General features: G+C 58.4%; 1 protein-coding gene across 4 annotated transcripts; it reads right to left on the bottom strand.

Annotated features, from left to right (window-relative positions):
* Positions 1-97: 97 nt before the first annotated feature.
* Positions 98-17,178, bottom strand: ARHGAP4 (Rho GTPase activating protein 4). Of its 4 annotated transcripts, none has more exons than XM_027609360.1 (22): positions 17,008-17,177; positions 12,431-12,638; positions 12,191-12,353; positions 11,971-12,033; positions 11,489-11,680; positions 10,754-10,882; positions 10,451-10,672; positions 5,762-5,863; positions 5,411-5,611; positions 5,234-5,318; positions 4,964-4,991; positions 4,607-4,709; positions 3,794-3,854; positions 3,618-3,713; positions 3,400-3,534; positions 3,181-3,286; positions 2,851-3,084; positions 2,692-2,765; positions 2,422-2,605; positions 2,175-2,246; positions 1,781-1,895; positions 98-658 (listed from the first exon to the last, which is right to left on the bottom strand). In XM_027609360.1, exons 1-22 carry the CDS (start codon positions 17,072-17,074, stop codon positions 428-430), a joined length of 2,871 nt encoding a protein of 956 aa, XP_027465161.1. In that variant the 5' UTR covers positions 17,075-17,177; the 3' UTR covers positions 98-427. The 4 variants fall into 4 exon arrangements, 3 of the variants coding, with proteins under 3 accessions (XP_027465161.1, XP_027465162.1, XP_027465164.1); XM_027609361.1 differs by having other exon boundaries at positions 3,618-3,695; positions 17,008-17,176; XM_027609363.1 differs by lacking the exon at positions 17,008-17,177 and having other exon boundaries at positions 12,191-12,298; positions 12,431-12,561.
* Between the last annotated feature and the right edge of the window lie 2,023 nt (positions 17,179-19,201).

Here is a 19,201-nt window from a genome sequence, read left to right as displayed (position 1 = left end):
CTGGCTGCCTAAGCTGCCACGTTTGCTGAGCACCCCGGCATCTGACCGTGCCTCTGCCTGCCCAGCCCCCCAAGACAGACAAGTGGCTTGCATGGGGGAGTGAACGCACAGGCCTTTATAAATGGCAGCCCACACCTGCCAGCCTCCACCAGGTTCGCACCCTCAGCTGAGGCAGAGACAGGCCCCGGGCACCCACCACCCAACAGCCCCTGACAGGCCGTCACAGCAAAGCCGGGGAGGGGCCTGCCCCCAGCCTCCTTCTACAGCTGCCTCCCAAGGGGGCCTAAGCCAGGGCTGGGGCAGGCAGCCGTGTCCTCCTCTGCGAAGGGGGCGAGGGCAGGAGCCCAGCGCTGGCTGCACGGGGCTAGGGAGAAGCCAAGGGTAGCCACCCGGGGCGAGGCGGGGCCTGCAGGGCAGCTGCAGAGCCTCAGTGCTTAAGGGGCGAGTCCAGGCTCTGGGGATGGGACGCCGAGGGGGACACCGGGGCCCCGGAGCCCCGGGAGAAGCCTCTGGTCTTGCCGAGGCGGCCACAGGCTGGAGACTTCAGGCTGCAGGGCCCGGGGCTGGAGGAGCTGGTGGACGCTGGCCCAAGGCCTTGGCGGGCGGAGGTCTTTCCCAAGAGCTCCTTAAACACGGAGTCCATGGTCTGTGCCACGGCCTAGAGGGGAGAAGAGAGAGGGAGGGCATCTGGTGAGAGCCTCCCCCAAGCTAGCCAGCCCTTTCTCCCATGCCCAGGTCAGGGGGTCACCACCTGAGCAGGAGGGGGGGCCTTCCTCCCTCTGCTGCCCAAGCGTCCACTTGAACTCCTTCTCATTCCAAAACCAAAGCCCTCGGCCACCTTCCTGTCACCATGCCCCTCCTCTCCACTGGCCCCGAAGCTGCTGCTCCTCCTCCCCTGCCTGGTTTCCCTCCTGCCACTCTTGGTGTGGCTGTCACAGACTCCTCTGGGGACACCAATAGATCCCCCCTTTTGTCATACCTACGCTCTCCCTGGCTGGGATCACAGCCACCCCTTGGCGCCCGGAGCCACCAGTGTGCTGGGGCCTCTCAGGTCAGTGTCCCCCTGCAGCCCACCTGGCCCTGCTGCCCACCCCCCCCACCCCTACACCACTTGACTCCTGCTTCCCTGGCATGAGCGTCTGTGTGGTCACAGCTGGCATGCTACGTGCTCTTGGGCTCTGTCGTCCAGCTCACACTGTCCCCAGGGCTTCTGTCTGAGCCCGGCGGTGCTCAATGGGAGCCCGCAAGTGGGTGTGCTAGGCCCATGAGAGCAGGGAGCCGGGTCTCCCCAGGCTGCCCCCTTGCCGGAGCCACGCCCAGCACCCATTCTCTCCTCCCATGAGAACCACCAGCCTGCCCGGCTCCCCAGCCAGCTACCCACCCCGTCTGTGTCTATCTCTTCCATCTGTCCCCTTGGCTACCAAGCGCCTGCTAGGTCACTTCCTGTCACGTATCCTGGCTCTAGATGCCATGCCTGCCTGGGACTCCCACTTGCCACTTCCCGCTCAAGAACCAAACGTGGGGCCCAATTGCATGAGCCCCTGTGTCCCCCTCCACCCTGCTTCTGGGCTCGTCCTTGCCCTCTGGACTCACACCCTTGCCGGCTTCTCCCTCCCTAGGCCGGGCTCAGCCAGCTGGTCTGAGGCCAGGAAGGGCAGATTTGAACCTTGGGACAAAAGAGTTTGGTTCCTAAGGGGAGGCAGAGACCCCCCCCCCAGGAGAGGCGCCCCCCCCCCCCCCGTGCCCCGCTCTCTGCCACACAGCCAGTCCTGGCTCTCACCTTGTCTACCTCCACATACCGCTCCGGGGAGGTGGGGACCAAGCAGTGCCGTCTGTGCCCAGAGGGGCCCCCGGGTGTGCCCAGAGGGGCCTCAGGTGGGGTGCATGGCTCTGGCCTGCAGGGTACAGACAGGGCATGGCCAAGGGAGGGGGGGAAGAGCGAGGCTGGCCCAGCGGGTCCATTCTGTCCTCCTTTGGTGTCCCTCACCCGGATAACTCTCCCCCAGCTGGGCCCCTCTCCACATGGCCAAAGCCAGACCCCAGCCCCTTCTGACCTGGCCCAGCACCTGCTGCCCGGGACAGCCTTGGCTCCCCAACAGCAGTGCTCAGGCCGAGGTGGGCAAGGAGGGCCACCAAAATGAGTCTTCCCGAAGAACCATCGTTCCCCCGCTCACCGATGGACGAATTCCATGGCCAGGAGGACCTCGGGACTGTTCGCCTGCGGCCCCTGGCCCACCTTCTCTGCACTAGGGTGGGAGAGACAGCTCGTTGAAAGCACTCATTCCTGGCCCAGGCTCTGGGGGGCCGGCGGGCTCAGTGCTGGCCAGAAGGGGTCTGGGCCGCCCCAGGCCTAGGGAAAGCTAGGACTCGGGGCAGGGGAGGGTGCAAGACACCTGGGGGATGGAGAAGCTGCTCACTCACCCCCCGGGCAGCGTGATGTACTTGTGCGGGATGAGTCCCCGGGCGCCTGAGCACTCGCCCCGCCACCAGTCGCCCGAGGCCCGTTCGTGCAGCCGCAGCACGTCCCCGCGCTGAAAGCTCAGCTCCTGGGCTGTGCGGCCCGTGTAGGCAAAGCAGGCCACGGCCTCCACGACCCCCTCCAGGTCTGGGGAGAAAAGGGGGTCCAAGTTGGGAGGCGGAGGGGGCACCCAGGGCGGAGACAGGATCGGGTCCCTCCTCTTCCGCCCTCACCATCCTCCTGGGCCAGGGTCCCAGCTTCCAGCTCCGGCTCGTTCTCCCCGACCAGGCCCTCCAGCTGGCCATCCCTGGGGTCAGAGCAAGGCACCTGAGTAGATGAGGGGGCTCCCCGCTCTGCTGGACCCCCCCCTCCCCCGCACACAAAGAGCATACCCCAGGCAGCTGGAGGAGGGTGGTGCCATGCACTTCTCGTAGATGGGGCCGGGCAGCAGGGTCAGGGGTGGGAAAACCCGGGAGGGCTGCACGATGAGAGTCTGCACCAGCTGGTTCACCCGGCCCTGCAAGGCCACTGGGTCCTGCCCGGCAGGAACGGGCAGCAGTGTCGGCCCGAAGCACACCGCCAGGTTGTAGGGGTCCATCATGTTCTCGTCGCTGTACTGAGCCAGGCTGGGGGCACACGTGGGTCACGGGCTGGGAACGCCCCGCCTGGTGACCCGCCCATGCCCCACTGCCAGCCCTCCCCGTCCCCCAGAAAGCACTCACTGGTTGAGGAAGGTGAAGAGGTAACGCAGGACGACCAGCACCGGTGCGGGCAGCTGGGCCAGGAGACGGCTAACGTGCTCCACCCGCTCGGCCACAGCCTCCAGCTCTGCGGCGCAGGCCACCCCCCACCCCGCCACCCCGGGGAGAGAAGCGGGAGTGAGGCCGCAGTGACAGGGAAGCGGCCCCTCCCGCCCGGCCGGCCTCCAGCCCTGGCCTCACCTGCAGAGGCCAGCAGCTCTTGGAGCAGGTCCAGTGGGAAGAGCGGGGGATCCAGGCTCCGGAAGTAGAGCTTCAGCACCCCTGCCACTGAGTCCAGGTCGTGAGCTGTACAGCCCTCCACCAGTGGGTCCTCCCCTGCAGGTGACACAGGGCGCCGGAGGCTGATCACACCAGCTCCGGCTCTCCCCCCACCCCTACCCCCTCCTGCCTGTCCCTACCTCTCTCAAAAGCGTCACGGATCTCTGAGACTCGGGGCTGGGCGCCTGACACCCGGAAGATGCCCTCGTGCTGCAGGCCTGGGGAAGGATGAGAGCCTATGGGTGCCAAGTCCCCTCACCACCCCCTCGAGGATCGGGCGCCGGGTGGGCGGCAGGAGGGCGCAGGTCTTGCTTACCATTCAGGTTAATGAAGCGGACACAGCTCTCCACCACCAGGGGCACGGGCTGGCCTGAGCTCTGGGGACAGAGAGAGTGCTCACTTCACTGTCCCTCCTTGTCACCGGCTCCCTTGTATTTTCTCTTAACAAGCCGTGATGGTTATTGGCAAGGAGGCCTGGCATGTGTTTTGTGAGATTCGCTCCCGGGCGTCTTACATTGTTTGCTCTTTGAATACACACAGAGTGCATAATCACATCATAAGACAGGCCAGCGCTATTTCTTCTTTTCAGACCCTTCTTGCTTCCCTTACTTCGCCGCCTAGGAACCCCAGTGGCACGCTAGCCGAAGCGGGGCTTGTGGGCTCTACTTCTCACATGCTCCTGCCTAAGGCTTTCTGTAGATGCCTGGGGTTTTTTTGGTTTTTGCTTGGTTGGTTGTTTTTAAATACTTTATTTATTTGAGAGAGAGAGCGAGCGAACACGAGCGGCAGGCGGGGAGAGGGAGAAGCAGACTCCCCACCGAGCAGGGAGCCCGACGCGGGACTCGATCCCAGGACCCCAGGACCGCGACCCGAGGCAAAGGCAGATGCTTCACCGACTGAGCCACCCAGGCGCCCCTCTGTAGATGCCTGCTACTAGTGAAGGATGTTCCCTTCACTCGGTGGAGGCCTGAGAGCGGCCCATCCAGGAAGGGACAGTTCACCAGCTGTCGACAGTGGAGGACACTGGGGGTCACAGGCAGCCGGGCCACAGAGATGGCCCCGGGCTGGAGAGAAACCAAAATGCAGGGGAGCGCCTGCGCTCAGTTGGAGCATGAGGTAAAGCCAGTACCTGGATAAACTTCTCCATGTCCCCCCCGAAGAGTTTCTGGTTGTACTGGGAGCTGGGGCGGGGGTGGCGGCTCTTCTGCTGTTTTCTCTGTGTGTACTGGGTCCTGTAGTGGACGGAAGCTGGCTCTGAGGGGAGGGGGCCCGGAGAATAGGCTGGCCCGCCCCCCAGCCCAGCCAAACAGGGCCTGGGAGCCCACGAGTTAGTCCAGAACCCACCGGGCAAAGGGGGAAATGGAAGCCACGGAACGATGAGCAGCAGAGCCGGGCCCCAGGAGAGGGGAGGTGGGGACATGGCAGCTCGGTCCCTGCAGAACCCACTCATCAGAACACACGGGCCCTGCACGCAGCACGCACTCACCAAGACACCTCCTGCTCCTCTTTGTCACCTGGGGGTAGAAAACATCGGTGCACTTTTCAGACCAGGAGGTCCTTAATGCACGGCAGAGAGAAAGGCTAACAGAACAGGGGCCAGGAGCCCTGCTGGGTTCTTTCCTACCTGCCAACCAACTTCTCTGGGCAGAGAGGAACATGGGCTGGGTGGGGGCCCCGGGCAGGAGAGCGGAGGGCAGGTGCGCTCCGGGCCCTGGGGGTGGGGAGGTAGGGGCCCAGGGCCAGAAGTGGGGCCCACCTCGCTGAATGGCCTCCTGCAGTTTCTCATGCTTGGCCTGCAGCTTGGCAAGGATGCTTCGTCCACTCAGGTACTGCTGGAGCTTCTGGGAAGCCCGAAGAAGAGGCCAGAGTTTTAATCCCAGCTCTGGGTCCTCCCCGTGCCCCGCCCCGGCCCCCCCAGCTGCCCCTTCCCCACCATGATGTAGAAGGTCTCCGTCTCCTGTTGCTGGCCCCGCCTCCGGCCCACCTGCCGGGTGCCTGGATCTGAGCTGGTGGACTTGAGGGACTCGGTGGAGGGGGTGGAGGGGCTGGCTTGGAGGGGGTCAAGCACATCCCCGTCTTCCGACGCCATTACCTCCAGCAGGGCCTGCAGTGTGGCCTTCAGAGTCTTGCTCACCTGGAGAGCGGCCAGCACCAGGGCAGGAAGAAATGGGGCACGAGCGAGGGACAGGTAGTCCAAGTCAGAAGGAATGGGGAGGGGAGGCCACGGCCACCTGGTTCCCTGTCTCCAGGTCCGTGTCCCCACCCCGAGCCAGGGCACTCATACCTCCTCCGTCTCGATGGTCTGTCGGTCCAGGCGGCTCTGGATATTCTGGGCTCGGGGCAGAATCTCGTCCCGCAGCTCCATCTCCAGCCGGATCTCAGCCACCTGTGCAGGGCAGCGTGCAGGGGACTGAGGGCTGAGCCTGGGGGCACAAAGCTCAGGCGTGGGAGTGGGCTGGGCAGTGGGCACCGAGGCCTCCGGGCATGAGGGCAGCATGCACGTTTCCACCGCCTCGGCGGCTGCTGTCCAGGACCCCCAGTCCTTGACACATAACACACCCGGCTCTCCCCAAGAGAAAGGAACTCGTACGTGCGCACGGACCCTTGCGTACAGACATGGCAGCACTACTCCTAACAGCCCAAGGACGGAGTGAGCCCAGTGCCTATCGGCTGATGAATGAAAAAGCAAGTGTGGGACATCCATACAATGGAATGTCATTCCGCCACAAAAAGGAGCGGTGTCCTGGCTGATCCATGCTGCATGTAGGTGAACATAGAAGACATTCTGCTCTGTGAAAGAAGCCAGACACAAAAGGCACATATATCATATGATTCCATTTACATGAAATGTCCAGGAGAGGCAAACCCACAGACACAGAAAGGAGGTGAGTGGGTAACGGGGGGATGGGGCAGGGGGGTGGGGAGTGACTGCTTCCTGGGTCCAGGGTTTCTTTTGGGGGGTGAACGTGTTTTGCAATGAGAGAGTGGTGATGGTTGCATAACTTGGCGAATATTCTAAAACCCATTGAATTGTACACTTGAAATGGGTGAATTACACAGTATATGATTCATACCTCAATAGAGCAGTTGATTATTTTTTAAAACATGGTCAGGAGGGCTGGGGTCTGAGACATAAGAGGGAGGGCCTAGCTAGAAAAACTGCTCACTCTAATCAGGCAGAAATAGATTCCCTGTGGCAAAATGCGAGTGCCTTGCCCCGTGGGCAGAGTGGGGGATGGGAGGAGACCGCTTTAGGAAGCGAGGAATGCCTCTCCTTTGAATTTAAGCATCCAGAGAACTCTGACACTGACATCAAGTTAAAATTGAGAGTGAAGACTTTGAAGGCGCCTGGGTGGCTCAGTCATTAAGCGTCTGCCTTCGGCTCGGGTCATGATCCCAGGTCCTGGGATCGAGCCCCGCATCGGGCTCCCTGCTCGGCGGGAAGCCTGCTTCTCCCTCTCCCACTCCCCCTGCTTGTGTTCCCTCTCTCGCTGTGTCTCTCTCTGTCAAATAAAGAAATAACGTATTAAAAAAAAAAAGGAAAGCTAAACATGCCCCGCTCTCTGTCCTCCTCAAGCCCCACTGGAAAGGGACGCGGGAAGGCCTAGGTCATGGGGTTACCAGGCGAGGCCGGCACTGGAGAAGCCACCAGAGCGGCAGAAATGCCACCAGACCAAGGCGGCAGGCACCTGGCAGGCACAGGAGGTGCAGAAACCAGGAGCTGCTAAAGTCTGTCCGGGAAATAATACCGTGGCTCCTCAAACAATTATACCTACACTCACCATAGGAGCCAGCAATGCCACTTCTGGGCGTTTCCCCAAAAGAAGAGAAAGCAGAGGCTCCAAGAAAGATTTGCATGCTCGTGTTCACAGCAGCCAAAAGCAGGAAGCAACCCAAGTGTCCATGAAGGGATGAATGGATAAGCAAAACGTGCTCTGTCCATATAATGGCATGTTCTTCAGCCTTAAAACGGAAGGAGATCCTGTCACAGGCTACAACATCCATGAACCTCAAGGACACTATGCTGAGTGACACCAGCAAATCACAACAGACAGATACAGTATGAGTCCACACGCATGAATGATCTAGAGTAGTCTAGATCTAGATTCAGAAAGACAGAAAGTAGGACGCTGAGCGCTGGGGGGCTGGGGGGAGGGCGAGCGAGTGTCTAACATGGACAGTTTCAGTTTGGGAAGACGCAAAAGTTCTGGAGACGGAGGGTGGGGATGGGCTACACAACAATATGAATGTGTTTAATGTCACTGAACATCGCACTTAAAAATGGTTAAGATTGGGGCACCTGGCTGGCTCAGTCAGTAGAGCATGTGACTCTTGGTCTTGGGGTCATGAGTTTGAGCCCCACGTTGGCTACAGAAATTACTAAAAAAAAAAAAATCCATCCATATATATATATATATATATATACAGCTAAAATAGTTAAAATGGTAAATCTCATGTATGTTCTATCAGAATTATAAAAAAAAAAGTCTCTCCAGGCTCTAGGAAACATTAACATTAAAAGACCCTCCCCCAAACCCATACAATTAGCAGAAAAGTCGAGATTTAGCCCCTGGAAAGGATAAATCAGAGGGATTTTGGACTTAGGGACACTAGTCACAGCTAAAGAAGGGGACAAAACTTCCTACTGATGAGAAAGAAGAAAGCAGCCACTGCCATCTGGAGCCGCCCAGATGGGACGTGGTGTTATCCTACTGAACATAAGGAATGTCACAGAGCATCAGCATCAGACAAGGTCACTCTGTGACCATGAGAGGTGACAACAAAAACAAGAACACCTCATAATCACATCCGAGTGCAGACAAAAACAAGAACTTTGTCCAAGCCACAGAAATAACCAAACCTCCCTCTGTTCAGGCTAATAGGAGTGTGGGCTGCTTTAGCCTCCCTTCATCCCCCACCCCCCCAACTCCTGCCCTCTAGATAAGATTTATGAAGACATCCAATCAGAGTTATCCCTTCTTCCCAACAGTATCTAGGCCGAGTCCCTCTCCCGAATCCCGTAACCTCAGCCCAGGTCCCACTAGTCCTTTCTAGCACCTTCTTACCAGGACACCCCAGGCTCCCCACCATGGGGTTCTCCCTCAAAGCGATGGTCTAAGTCCCTTCCCTGAGGGGAAGCCCCCGTTGACAAGCTCTGCTCATGAGCATCAGATATCTCATCTAATCTACCTCCCAGCAGCTCCTCTTAAATATGACCTGATGGCCAAGAATTGCCAGCCATTTGAGGGAAGCTCTAAAAATGAAAGAAAAAAAAATTAAATGAAAGAGAAAGACGAAAGCAAGCTTTTTTTTTTTTTTTTTTTTTTTTTTTTTTTTTTTAGCTGTAAGAAAACAGAAAATGCGGAGAGCGGAGAAAAATGTCAAGAAAACAAAAATGAGGGGCGCCTGGGTGGCTCGGTTGTTAAGTGTCTGCCTTCGGCTCAGGTCATGATCCCAGGGTCCTGGGATCAAGCCCCTCATCGGGCTCCCTGCTTGGTGGGAGGCCTGCCTCTCCCTCTCCCACTCCCCCTGCTTGTGTTCCCTCTCTCACTGTGTCTCTCTCTGTCAAATAAATAAATAAAATCTTAAAAAAAAAAAGAAAACAAAAATGAATGTTTCAGAATGATTTGAGAAAACATGATGTCCACAAGACAAGAACAAAGGGTTATTTTAAATAGGAATTTGGAAAACAAAGCAGAACTAAAAGGTATAGAGGTAGGAGAAGAAGAAAGAGAAAAGATAAGAAAATTAGAGAATCGACCCATGAGGTCCAACGTCCAATTACAGGAATTCCTGAAAGCGAGAGAAAAGAAAATTAGGGGGAGGAAATGATCAAAGGAATAATATAAGCCCAAAACCTAAGGCCACAGTATTCTAAACCGACAATGCCCACCAGTTGCCCAGCACCGTGAAGGATAAAGGATCCCCAAGGAGCATCATCACAAAATTTTATCAGGCAGGAAAGAGACTCCTAAAAACTTCAGGGAGAAAAATTGCAGGTCACACACAAAGGATCAGAAATCAGAAGGGCATTGGACTTTGCACCGACAATGCGGAAAGCCTGGAGCGATGCCTTTAACGGGTCAAAAGAGAAACTTATTCTCAACTCTGAATTCTATATCCAGCTAAACTACCAACCAATTTCAAGGCTAGAATACAGGCATTTTCAGACAAGCGAAGTCACAAGCTGCCTGGGGCGGTGGACGGAAGGAGAGGAGCCGGGGGTAGGGCTGCGCGCTAGGCTAGCCAGCTGTGGAAGGAAGTCTGTTGACAAGCAACTAGCAGCATGCTGTGCAATTTGAACACAGGGAGGGAAGCCCCAGAAACAGCAGGTATAGGGGACAGCAGGGAAGTGGCTGTTTCTGGGGAGTGGAATCGGGAACAGAAAGGGTGAGTCGGAGAACTACCAGGGGCCATCATAAGCCTTGAGTAACATTTGACTTTGTCAACTATGATTCGGATCAATATACAGATTAAAAAGCTAAAAGCTCTGTGCAATCCCTGTCCATTCACAATGCCCATTTGGACAAACTGGTAAGGAAAAAAAACAGCTCAGGGACAAGTGAAAAGATGCTAGCTATATTCTACTGCTTGTATGGTTTATTTTCCTTCAACTTGGTATTATGGATTGTCTAAAACATGCAGAACACTTGGACAAAGACTATATGGACAGCTAGATAGCCACCTACTACCTGGTGTCCACCTGGTGATAGTTCTGCTGTGTTTGCTGCGGTGGGGAGGTTGCGTTCAGCCAATGAACAGCAGAAGTTTGCTTGCTTCAAATGCAAGTGGCGAAACTTCTAGGGAGCCTCATTTGCCTCGAGGCCATTGAATGAGGGTCTGAGAAATAAGCTGCATTCAGGAGTTTCCACTCCTTAGCAAAGTGGGATTCATTCGACTTAACTGCTGTTACAATGAAGACCAGAGAACACAAAGCCCTTTTCATCCATGCCTGGGGGGCGGTGACCCTCACCTCATCTCCCTCATGGGGGTGGTAGTCAAAACGCAGTGGGGGACAGAAGGCAACTGCATGCATCTCCAGCACCTTGACCTTGTCCCCTAGAGGATCTAGGGCCTCCACGGCCTCTTCCAGGCTGCCCAGGCCCTGCATCTGGGAGACTTGGGTGTGGCTCTCGGCAGCCGCGTAGCTCCGGAGCACCTGCCCCAGGGCTAAGTGGAATCCTGTGTCACAGCACTGGGGAGGAGGCAAGCACATGGCTCAGGTGGGCCCCAGGGCATAGCCCCCTGCCCCCCCGCCTGCCCACCCGGGACTCACGTCCATGAGGTCCATGACATCATGCAAGTAGTAGTTGCTGACGGCAGCATTGACACTGGCCAGGCTGAGCAGGTACTCGTTGCGTGCCTTCGTGCACTTGAGTTTGTGCTCCAAGAACTTGGCCTGACGCTGCTCAAGACCACAAAAGTACACCAGGGTCACCTACTCGGCCAGCCAGCCAGCCCCCATCTCAGGCCTTCCACAGACTCTCCACACCCCCCTCCCCATGTGGACATGTGCCCACTCTGCCCCCCCCCCCGCCCCCGCCACGCAGAAACTCTCCCATCTCGGGCTGGCAACCCCCGTTCTGTCTCACCTCCTCCAGGCTTGGTACATCCCCAACCTTTCAGGGGCCACCTCAAACATTCTCTCCATGCACATCACCCAACCACCCATCCTATGTGTCTTCTTGCCCCTCTGAGACCTGACAGCACTGTGCAAGGCAGGGATGGGTGGGTGCAAAGGCTTCCTGCCTTGGGAGCACCAAAGCTCTCTTCACTCCAGCTGGGTAGGGGAGGACTGTTCTCCTGCCACCCCCCACCCCGGTACCTCATCTACCACCCTAGGCTGGAGAGCCCTCGAAAGCCAGCAGAACTGACTAGGCCCCAGCCTTACCAGCCCTGCTTTCTCCCTCCCTGCCCCACCTCCCAGCAGGTCCCAGGGAGAGCCAGGGATTCCAGGGTCAAAGGTTAGAACCAGAGCCTTCGAAGACAGACAGGTGCTCTCCAGGCCCACCTTTTCCACCAGCCGCCCTCCCTTCTTGAGGGAGCTCTTGCGGAGGGGTCCTGCCTCGGTGGTGGTGGTCGTGGTGGTGGCGGCGGCGGCGGCACTCCGACCCGCCCGCTTCTCCTCCTGCCGCTCGGCTTCCCGGAGCTTGGCCTCAGCATTCACGCTCTCCATGTGGTACACCTGGTATGTCTTCTTGGCCTGCAGGGAGGACCAAGGCCAGGCTGCCCTGCTGAAGGCCATGGCCACAGCCAGCCCTCCCACTCCTCCTCCCAGCCCATCTGGGATTCAGACCTGAGAGCTAGCCGACCCCATGTAAGCACTTGGGCCAGCCACCCTGTGCCCAGAACAGGGAGAGACGGCCGTGCTTGCAGTCCCCCCACAAACCCGGGACTCTCCTGGGTACTCAGTCCTCTTCCTTGCGCCTGGCTTGGGGGGGGCGCGAGATGATGGCCTCGCTCTGATGGGGGCGGGCCCCGCCCTGCGCTCACCGTCTGAAGCTCCGACACCACCTCCAGCAGCTCCTCCTGCAGCTGTTGCTCCAGATCCTTACTCTGAGGAGGACGCCGAGTGTGAGGAGGGCGCCGTCCCAGGGCAGCTGGGCCAGCGGGCACTCAAGGCTCCGCCCAGCCCCCCTCTGCCTGACACCCGCCGGGCCTCCCTCGAGCCTGGGGCCAGCCGCACCTGCTGCGCCCAGGGCAGAGGCCTTACCTTCTTGATGATGCGCCCCACATCCTCTGCGATGTGACTCAGGCGCTGGGCCAGGGGCCCGGCCAGCACCTCGCTGAGGGTCGCGCTCTCCCGGCTCTGCTGCCGCGTCTGCTGCAGCAACACGGCCCAGCAATGCAAGGGCGAAAGGAGGGACGGCTCCTTCCTGGGGCAGAGGGGCACTCAGGCCGGGAGCGGGGCCCTCGGGCCCTGCTGTGGCCCTCCCGCCCCGCGAGTACCTACCGGAAGCTTTGGTGCTCCCGGCTACTGCCCCCAAGGCGGCCGCCGCGGCCGGAGAAGCGCTCTGCCAGTTTGTCCAAGCCCCGGGAGTACTCCAGCTCCACCTCGGCGCGCCGCCGCATGAACTCGGCCAGCTCCTGCAGCAGCTCCCGCCGCAGCTCCCCCTGCAGCTCCAGGCAGCGCAGCTGCTCACTCAGCTGCCAGCGCATCTCTGCAGGGGACGGCGGCTCAGGCCTGGGGAGGGGTGCCCAAGCCCCGGGAGGGGAAGGAGGCTGGCCTCCAGGGAGGTGTTCTGTGCTCAGGCTAAAGGGAACAGCCCAGGCCCACCCAGCTGAAGAACAGGAAGGCTGCTCTAAGGAGAGAGGGAGCCTGGCCGATCTGCTGTGATGGTGGGAGCACAGAGTTGCCCCAGCCCCGTCTCACCCTGTCCCCAGCCCCATCACTCCGCGGTTCTTGGAAAGCCCCTGACTTGTTTGCTCTGCCACTTCCTGCCTTCCGGGTGCCTGGGACCCCAGGCAGGGTAGCCTCCTGCGAACACACACACGCACAGGGCTGCGTGCGGGCAAGGCTGTCACGGCGCTCTGCCGAAGCTGCAGTGGACTGGTGGCCTTCGTGGCCGGGAACCCTGCTCTTGGCCCCCCAAGGGCAGCCCCACCGTGGCCGGAGCGAGCTGGTTGGAGCTGACAAGTGAAGGAACTGAGAGAGCTGGCCTGCTTTCCGTCTCCGGTCCCCACTCCCCATCACCCACCCCACCTCCCAGCAGAAAGAGCCACACCCAGGGCCCCCACACCGCTGGCTTTTGACACCTTATCGCTGGCTTGATTTGGCAACACTGCTTTCCCCACTAAAGCAAAGAACCGCCTGAATGACAAGCTTAAGCAACCTGCTACAAACACTTTTGCCACCCACTGGGTGCCCAGGTGGGCACTGGGGATCCCAGGTAATAACACTGTCTGGGCTTCTGTCAAACAGGTCACCCACTGACTAATCTCCATCCACATACCCAGGGACGGACGGTAGTTGATTTCTCCATTCCGGAGATTGTTGATTACATACCCAGTCTGTGCTGGGCATGTTCTAGATGAGGATGTATAGTGGCAAAGAGGGTTGACCAAGGGCTTGCCCTCATGAAGCTGGGATGGGAATGGGGGTACAGATCACAAGTGGACAGGGTCATCTGGGTGGCTCAGTCAGTTAAGCCTCTGACTTCAGCAGCTCAGGTCATGACCTCAGGGCTCTGCATTCAGCGGGGAGTCTGCTTCTCCCTCTCTCTCTGCTCCTCCTCCCACTCATGCTCTGTCTCTCAAATAAATAAATAATATCTTAAAAAAAAAAAAACAGATCACAAGTGGACAGATATATCCTAGAATGTCCAGGAGCAAGGGGTGCTGAGGATGCAAACAGCAAGGTGAGGTCAGAGCTGGAGGTGGGGGCGGGAGGGGTTCTCTTAGAAGAGGGTGGTGGGGAGGTGAAGGAGGTGACAGAGGGGCCACAGGGCCATTTGGGAAAAGTGTTCGGACCAAGAAAAACAGTGAAGGCTTTTGGACCCAGTGTGGCTGCTGGGGGCAAAGTGGAGACGTGCGAGAGGCCCGTGGTGAGGGAAGGACGTCCGGCTGGCACCAAGGGAGAGAGCAGCCACAGCACCCGGGCCAAGTGGGGAGGCCAGGCAGAGGTCAGGAGACAGACACAAAGTGCCCGGCCCAGCTGGCACCTCCTGAACCAGTCCAGACAGAAGACGCTGAGGGCTCAGACCAGGGAGCGGAACTGGCAGGAGGTGAGAAGGGGCGGGACCCGGGGGTCCACTCAAAGAAGTCCACTGTGACCTGCTCAGTGCCAGTGCTGTTGGCATTTCTGTCCTGCCAGTGACTTCCCGGGGGCTGTGGGCATGCGGCAGCCTCCAGGGGTTGTGCCTGCCTGGCATCCCCATCGCCTCCTCCGATCTCCCTCTGGAGAATGTCTCCTTCCTATTCTCAGCCCCTGGGTCCCTCTCCCAGATGCGGCTGCACACACAGTCCTTCAGCCCCTCCCCCCCCCCCCCCAGCACTGGCTCAGCGAGGGGCTGGGGGCCACAGTCCTCACGCCTTCCCTGGAATTACTGAACAGGAGAGCTCTCTTTCCACCGCGGGATCAGGCTGGGTAAACAGAAGCCAGAGGTGGGGAGGGTGCTTCCTGACAGTGAAACCAACGCAAAGCAGGGCAGAGCCAAGTGAGACAGAGTCTCCCTATACCATCTGAGGCCAGGCTCCGGGGGCTGGCTCTCGGCTCCATGGGTCAGGTGGAGTGGGCTCCATGCCCCTTGGAATCTGGACTTTCTTCACTGAATCAGGGTAACATTTTGGGGAGAAAAGTACATCTCATTTCATTCTAAGCAAGACCTGAGATGTCCCAGCTCACCTCCCCTTCCTTTGCTGTTTGCCCCGCCCTCCCAGGGCAATCTTTCCCTGGAGACCAATTGCAACTGAACAGTGCTGAATAGAACAGCCATGCGTGGGTGGGTTGGAACCTGGATTCACACACTGGCTGGTGTCAAGAAGATCCTTGACTGGGGCTTGGCCCCCAGCCTCTGGGCTGTCACTATCCAGCTCTCAGATCTCAGCTCAAATGTACTCATCATCAACCCCTCCCTGACCTCCCCAGCAACTAGGTCTGGCCCTCCTCCCACACCCTTTCTTGACATCTGTGCTTTCCCTTTATAGTGGTTGTCACCATATTTGAACCTGATTGTGTTAGGGGTTTTTGCTACATGTCTCCCTACAGGCCCTGTGAGCCCTGTGAGGGCAGGGGCTGGTTCTTTTGCTTAGCACTGTATTCCCAGGGCCTAGGACAGAAGAGATGCATGCAAAACATCTGTCAGAAGGAAGGATGGAATCCACATATGCTTGCATTGCAGAGCTGGGTCCTGGGCCCCACCAACACTTCCTGTGAGCAAGGCATACGGTCTCACTTCTGCTGACAAATAAAGCAAAAGAGAAGATGGCCACCGAAACCACGACTATGCTGACCTTTCAGAATTTAGGGTGTCAAGGCAGTGATCCTTTTTTTTTTTTTTTTTTTTTTAGTATGGTAAATAGTTTCTCTGGCGGGGAGGAAGGGTTTAGAAGCTAAAGTCACTGGAGACCCAGAGCAGGCAAGGAACATTTTAAAGACAGCCTGGCTCAAATTCCCAATTTTTCAGCGTGAATTAACTGGTCCATATTTGCTGACTGAAGAGTTTCCAAAGTCCTTCAGCTTCCTGACATTTTGGGGAAGCAGGATGGGGGATCATTATCTCCACCCGAGAATGATGAAGGCAAGGCTTCTCTCACCCTGCAAAGTCACCTCAAGCTGGCTCCGGGCAGCAAGCCACCTTTTCCAGATGGGGAGGACTCAGGCATACTTTGGTGTTAATTGCTCGAATTGGATAATTATGTTAGAACTGCATCTCAGGGCACCTGGGTGGCTTGGTTGGTTAAGCACCTGCCTTCGGCTCAGGTCATGGTCCCACGGTCCTGGGATGGAGCCCCGCATTGGGCTCCTTGCTCACCGGGGAGCCTGCTTCTCCCTCTGCCTGCCGCTCCCCCTGCTTGTGCTCTCTCGCTCTGACAAATAAATACATAAAATTAAAAAAAAAAAAAAAAGAACCTGCATTTCTGGGTGGGAAAGAACTTCAAGGTTCATTTCCTTCTCCCTCCTAGGGGTTGTTATTGCCGTGTAACCAAGTGCAAGACACTTCTCCCTGAGCTTCAGTTTCCTTCATCGGTAAAAGGGAGCAATTAAGAGTGATATATGGGCTCACACATCTGAAGACACAGGAAAACTTTATGGTCCCAACTGTTGGCACTTGGATGCTACCTTCTTTCTTTTGGAAGAGTTACCACGCCCTGGATAAGACAGGCAGAAGCTGTCGACTAAGAATTTGCAAAGCTGATTTGCATGTGATTTGCACAAAGTGATTATCAGAACCCAAGGAGGTCTACCCTCAGAAGGCTTTGGAGCTGGCCCTGCTGAATCTCTAAGGCTGATATCCACTGCGCCAGTTTGACCCAGAGACAGCGGCCCTCAGCTCTGAGCCACCTCAGTGCCCAAGGGAGGGCAAAGGAACTGGTTTCAAGGCAAAGCCATCACTAATCCAGGCACCTTAGGCACTCAGACTCCTTTGCCTGGACCTCCTCCGCAAAACCAAGGTGCTCGATTTCACTGTGGCTACAATGTCACTTTCTGGGGGGCACCGGGTGCCCCCTTCCCTCACTCGGGCTCTTGGGTGAGGTGCAGGGAGAACCAAGGAGGGCAGAGTAACCAAAGGAAGGGAGGGAGGGAGGAAGGAAGGAAGGGGAAAGAGCCCGCGGTTGAGACCAAAGGGGCGCGGAGAAGCGGGCAAAGGGCTCAGGCTGGCGGGGGGGGGGGTCGGGGTCGGGGTCGGGCTCGGGCTCCCTCCCTCCCCCCCTCAAGCCCCTCCGGAGGTCGCTGGGGGTGGGTTGGGGGAGGGGAGGAGCAGCGGGCCCCGGGCCAGCGGCGGGACTTTTCCGGCGCCCCCACGACCTTGGGGTCTCGGCAGGGAAGCGGGGCCGGGGGTGGGGGGCGGGCGCCCGACGCCCTCTCACCTTTCACTTGTGCCTCATACTCGGCCTGCAGCCCCCGCTCCCGGCGCAGCTTCCCATGCGCTGCCATGGCTTCCGGGCGGCCGCGCCGTCGAGCCCCACTGCTCCCACGCGGCCGCGAGCGGGGCCGGGCGCCGGGACCTGAGGCTCTGCAGCCAGCGCCCCCGCCGGCCCCGCCCCGCCCCGCCCCCAGCTAGGCTCCGGGGGCGGAGCAACCCCCCCCGCCCCCCCCCCCCCCCCCCCCCCCCCGCCTGGCACTGCCCGCGAGGGCTTTCCGGCGGGGTCCCACTGCGGCTGGGCCCTGCCTCCCCCTCGTGCTGGGCTCTGGGCACACACCTGGGCTGCCTGTGCCCAATGCTCAGCTGCCAAGCAGCCAGAGCCCCTGGGAGAGCCTCAACGTGTCCAGCAAGCTGGCACCCTCTGGCTGCTGCCCCGCCCCCAGAAGGTTGTCTGGTCACCACTGCCAAACCACACCCTTCACAGCATGGCCATGGGCCCTGAATGCCAGTAGGCAGTGACACTATAGCTGCTCCGGACCCCCAGGACATCGGATGGAACCTACTCATCCCAACTCAGAGCCCTGATAAGCACAAGGAGCCTGGAGAGCCTGGTGGGAAGTTCCCAGGGTGGGTGGGGAAGGAAAGTCAGCACCAGAGATTAGAACCTCAGCCATTATTCCCTCAGGCCCCCTCGTTGCGTTGCGGGGAGAGCAGGGTTTGGCTAAGGTTCCCCTTCTGCTCAACCCCACAGGGAGGAACAAGCCTCATTTCCCCATAGGTAGTTACCACTTCCTGCCACTTCCTGCTGCCGGAAGAGACTCTTCTGCCTTCTTTCCCCTGCCGCTTGCACCTTCTTGCCCCTGCTGCTTGCACCTGCCCTGTCTTAGGCTTGGGGCCTGGGGTTCAGCCTTCCTCTTCCCCCTTCAGCGTAAGGCCTTAACAAGCCTGGAGGCAAATCTTGGGGCCTCCCTTATCCAGGAGTGCTGGAGTTTCCCTCCACCCCTCTCTACCAACTCGAAGCCAAAAGGCAGCCGATTTTCTCTAGTAAACTGGGAAGGCAGGATGTAGGTGACAGTTGACAAACCAGACTAGACAATGGTCTTTAGTTCAGTGGGAGGGAAATCCCTGGGGTATAGATGGTGGGAGGGGGCGGGGCAGTTAGGTTCCAGCCCTGTGCCCAGGGAGGCGAGGAAGGCCTGTAGGCACTAGTGCAAGGAGTCAAAGTCAGGCTCAGTGCAAACGTGGGCACATGTGACCTCGACCTGCAGCTGGGGGTAGAGTGGCGGGGGGGGAAGGAGGTTGTGCAGGTCCTTCTTGCATCTAACCTACGAGCAGTTCTCTTGCCCAGAAGGGGAAAACAGACGTCCTCAGCTCCCTGCCCACCCACCCCTACTCCTGCCCAGGACCAACGCCCTTCTCTAAGACACCACGTGTCCACGGGGCCTGGGGTTGGAAGGCCTGGGAGCTGGCCTGACACCAGCAGGCCCAGGACCTGGGCTTCTAAGAGCTGGCCTCAGCAGTACCACTGCTGGAGTCCTCTAGCAAGGCAGGCGAGCCTCCTGCCCCTTCCCGAAGCATGCACAGGCACTCCCGCATGGAAACCTGCCCGTGTGTCAGGAACCCATGCACCGCATCAGCTAACCCCAACACACCTTGCCCCCTACCCTCCATCTGAACACTGACTGTTCCCCCAAAGTCACTCCCCCATCCAGCAGAGCCATGCCCAGACCTCAACCCCCAGGAAACTGCTGCTGAACTGGCCTCAGCCCCTACTTTCAAATGCTCTCCTCTATCCTTTTCTTTTTTCTTTTTTTAAAGATTTTATTCATTTATTTGACAGAGAGAGACACAGCGAGAGAGGGAACACAAGCAGGGGGAGTGGGAGAGGGAGAAGCAAGCTCCCCGCCGAGCAGGGAGTCCGATGCGGGACTCGATCCCAGGACCCCGGGACCATGACCTGAGCCGAAAGCAGACGCTTAAAGACTGAGCCACCCAGGCGCCCCTCCTCTATCCTTTTCTGGCTCCAGAAATACTCATGTGATGCCCCATTAGGCCACTGCTTTATTTTTATTTTTTTAAAGATTTTTTTTTTAAAGATTTTTATTTATTTATTTATTTGAGAGAGAGAGAGAGAGAGAGAGAGAGAGAGAGAGAAACAGCACGAGAGGGGAAAGGGTCAGAGGGAGAAGCAGGCTCCC

This window comes from Zalophus californianus, chromosome X (genome assembly GCF_009762305.2).
Source record: "Zalophus californianus isolate mZalCal1 chromosome X, mZalCal1.pri.v2, whole genome shotgun sequence".
Lineage (NCBI taxonomy): Eukaryota > Metazoa > Chordata > Mammalia > Carnivora > Otariidae > Zalophus > Zalophus californianus.
The sequence above is the reverse complement of the archived record's forward strand: the minus strand, read 5'-3'. Positions and strand labels throughout refer to the sequence as shown.

What these genes read in the sequence shown, in the direction of transcription:
- ARHGAP4 (XM_027609360.1), bottom strand. Translation starts at nt 17,074, where the DNA reads ATGGCAGCGCATGGGAAGCTGCGCCGGGAGCGGGGGCTGCAGGCCGAG. An exon ending in ACATGGAGAAGTTTATCCAG is followed by an intron (nt 3,855 to 4,606) that starts GTACTGGCTTTA and finishes CTCTGTCCCCAG; the next exon opens with AGCTCAGGCCAGCCCGTGCC. An exon ending in CCGCTTCATTAACCTGAATG is followed by an intron (nt 3,714 to 3,793) that starts GTAAGCAAGACC and finishes TGGCACCCATAG; the next exon opens with GCTCTCATCCTTCCCCAGGC.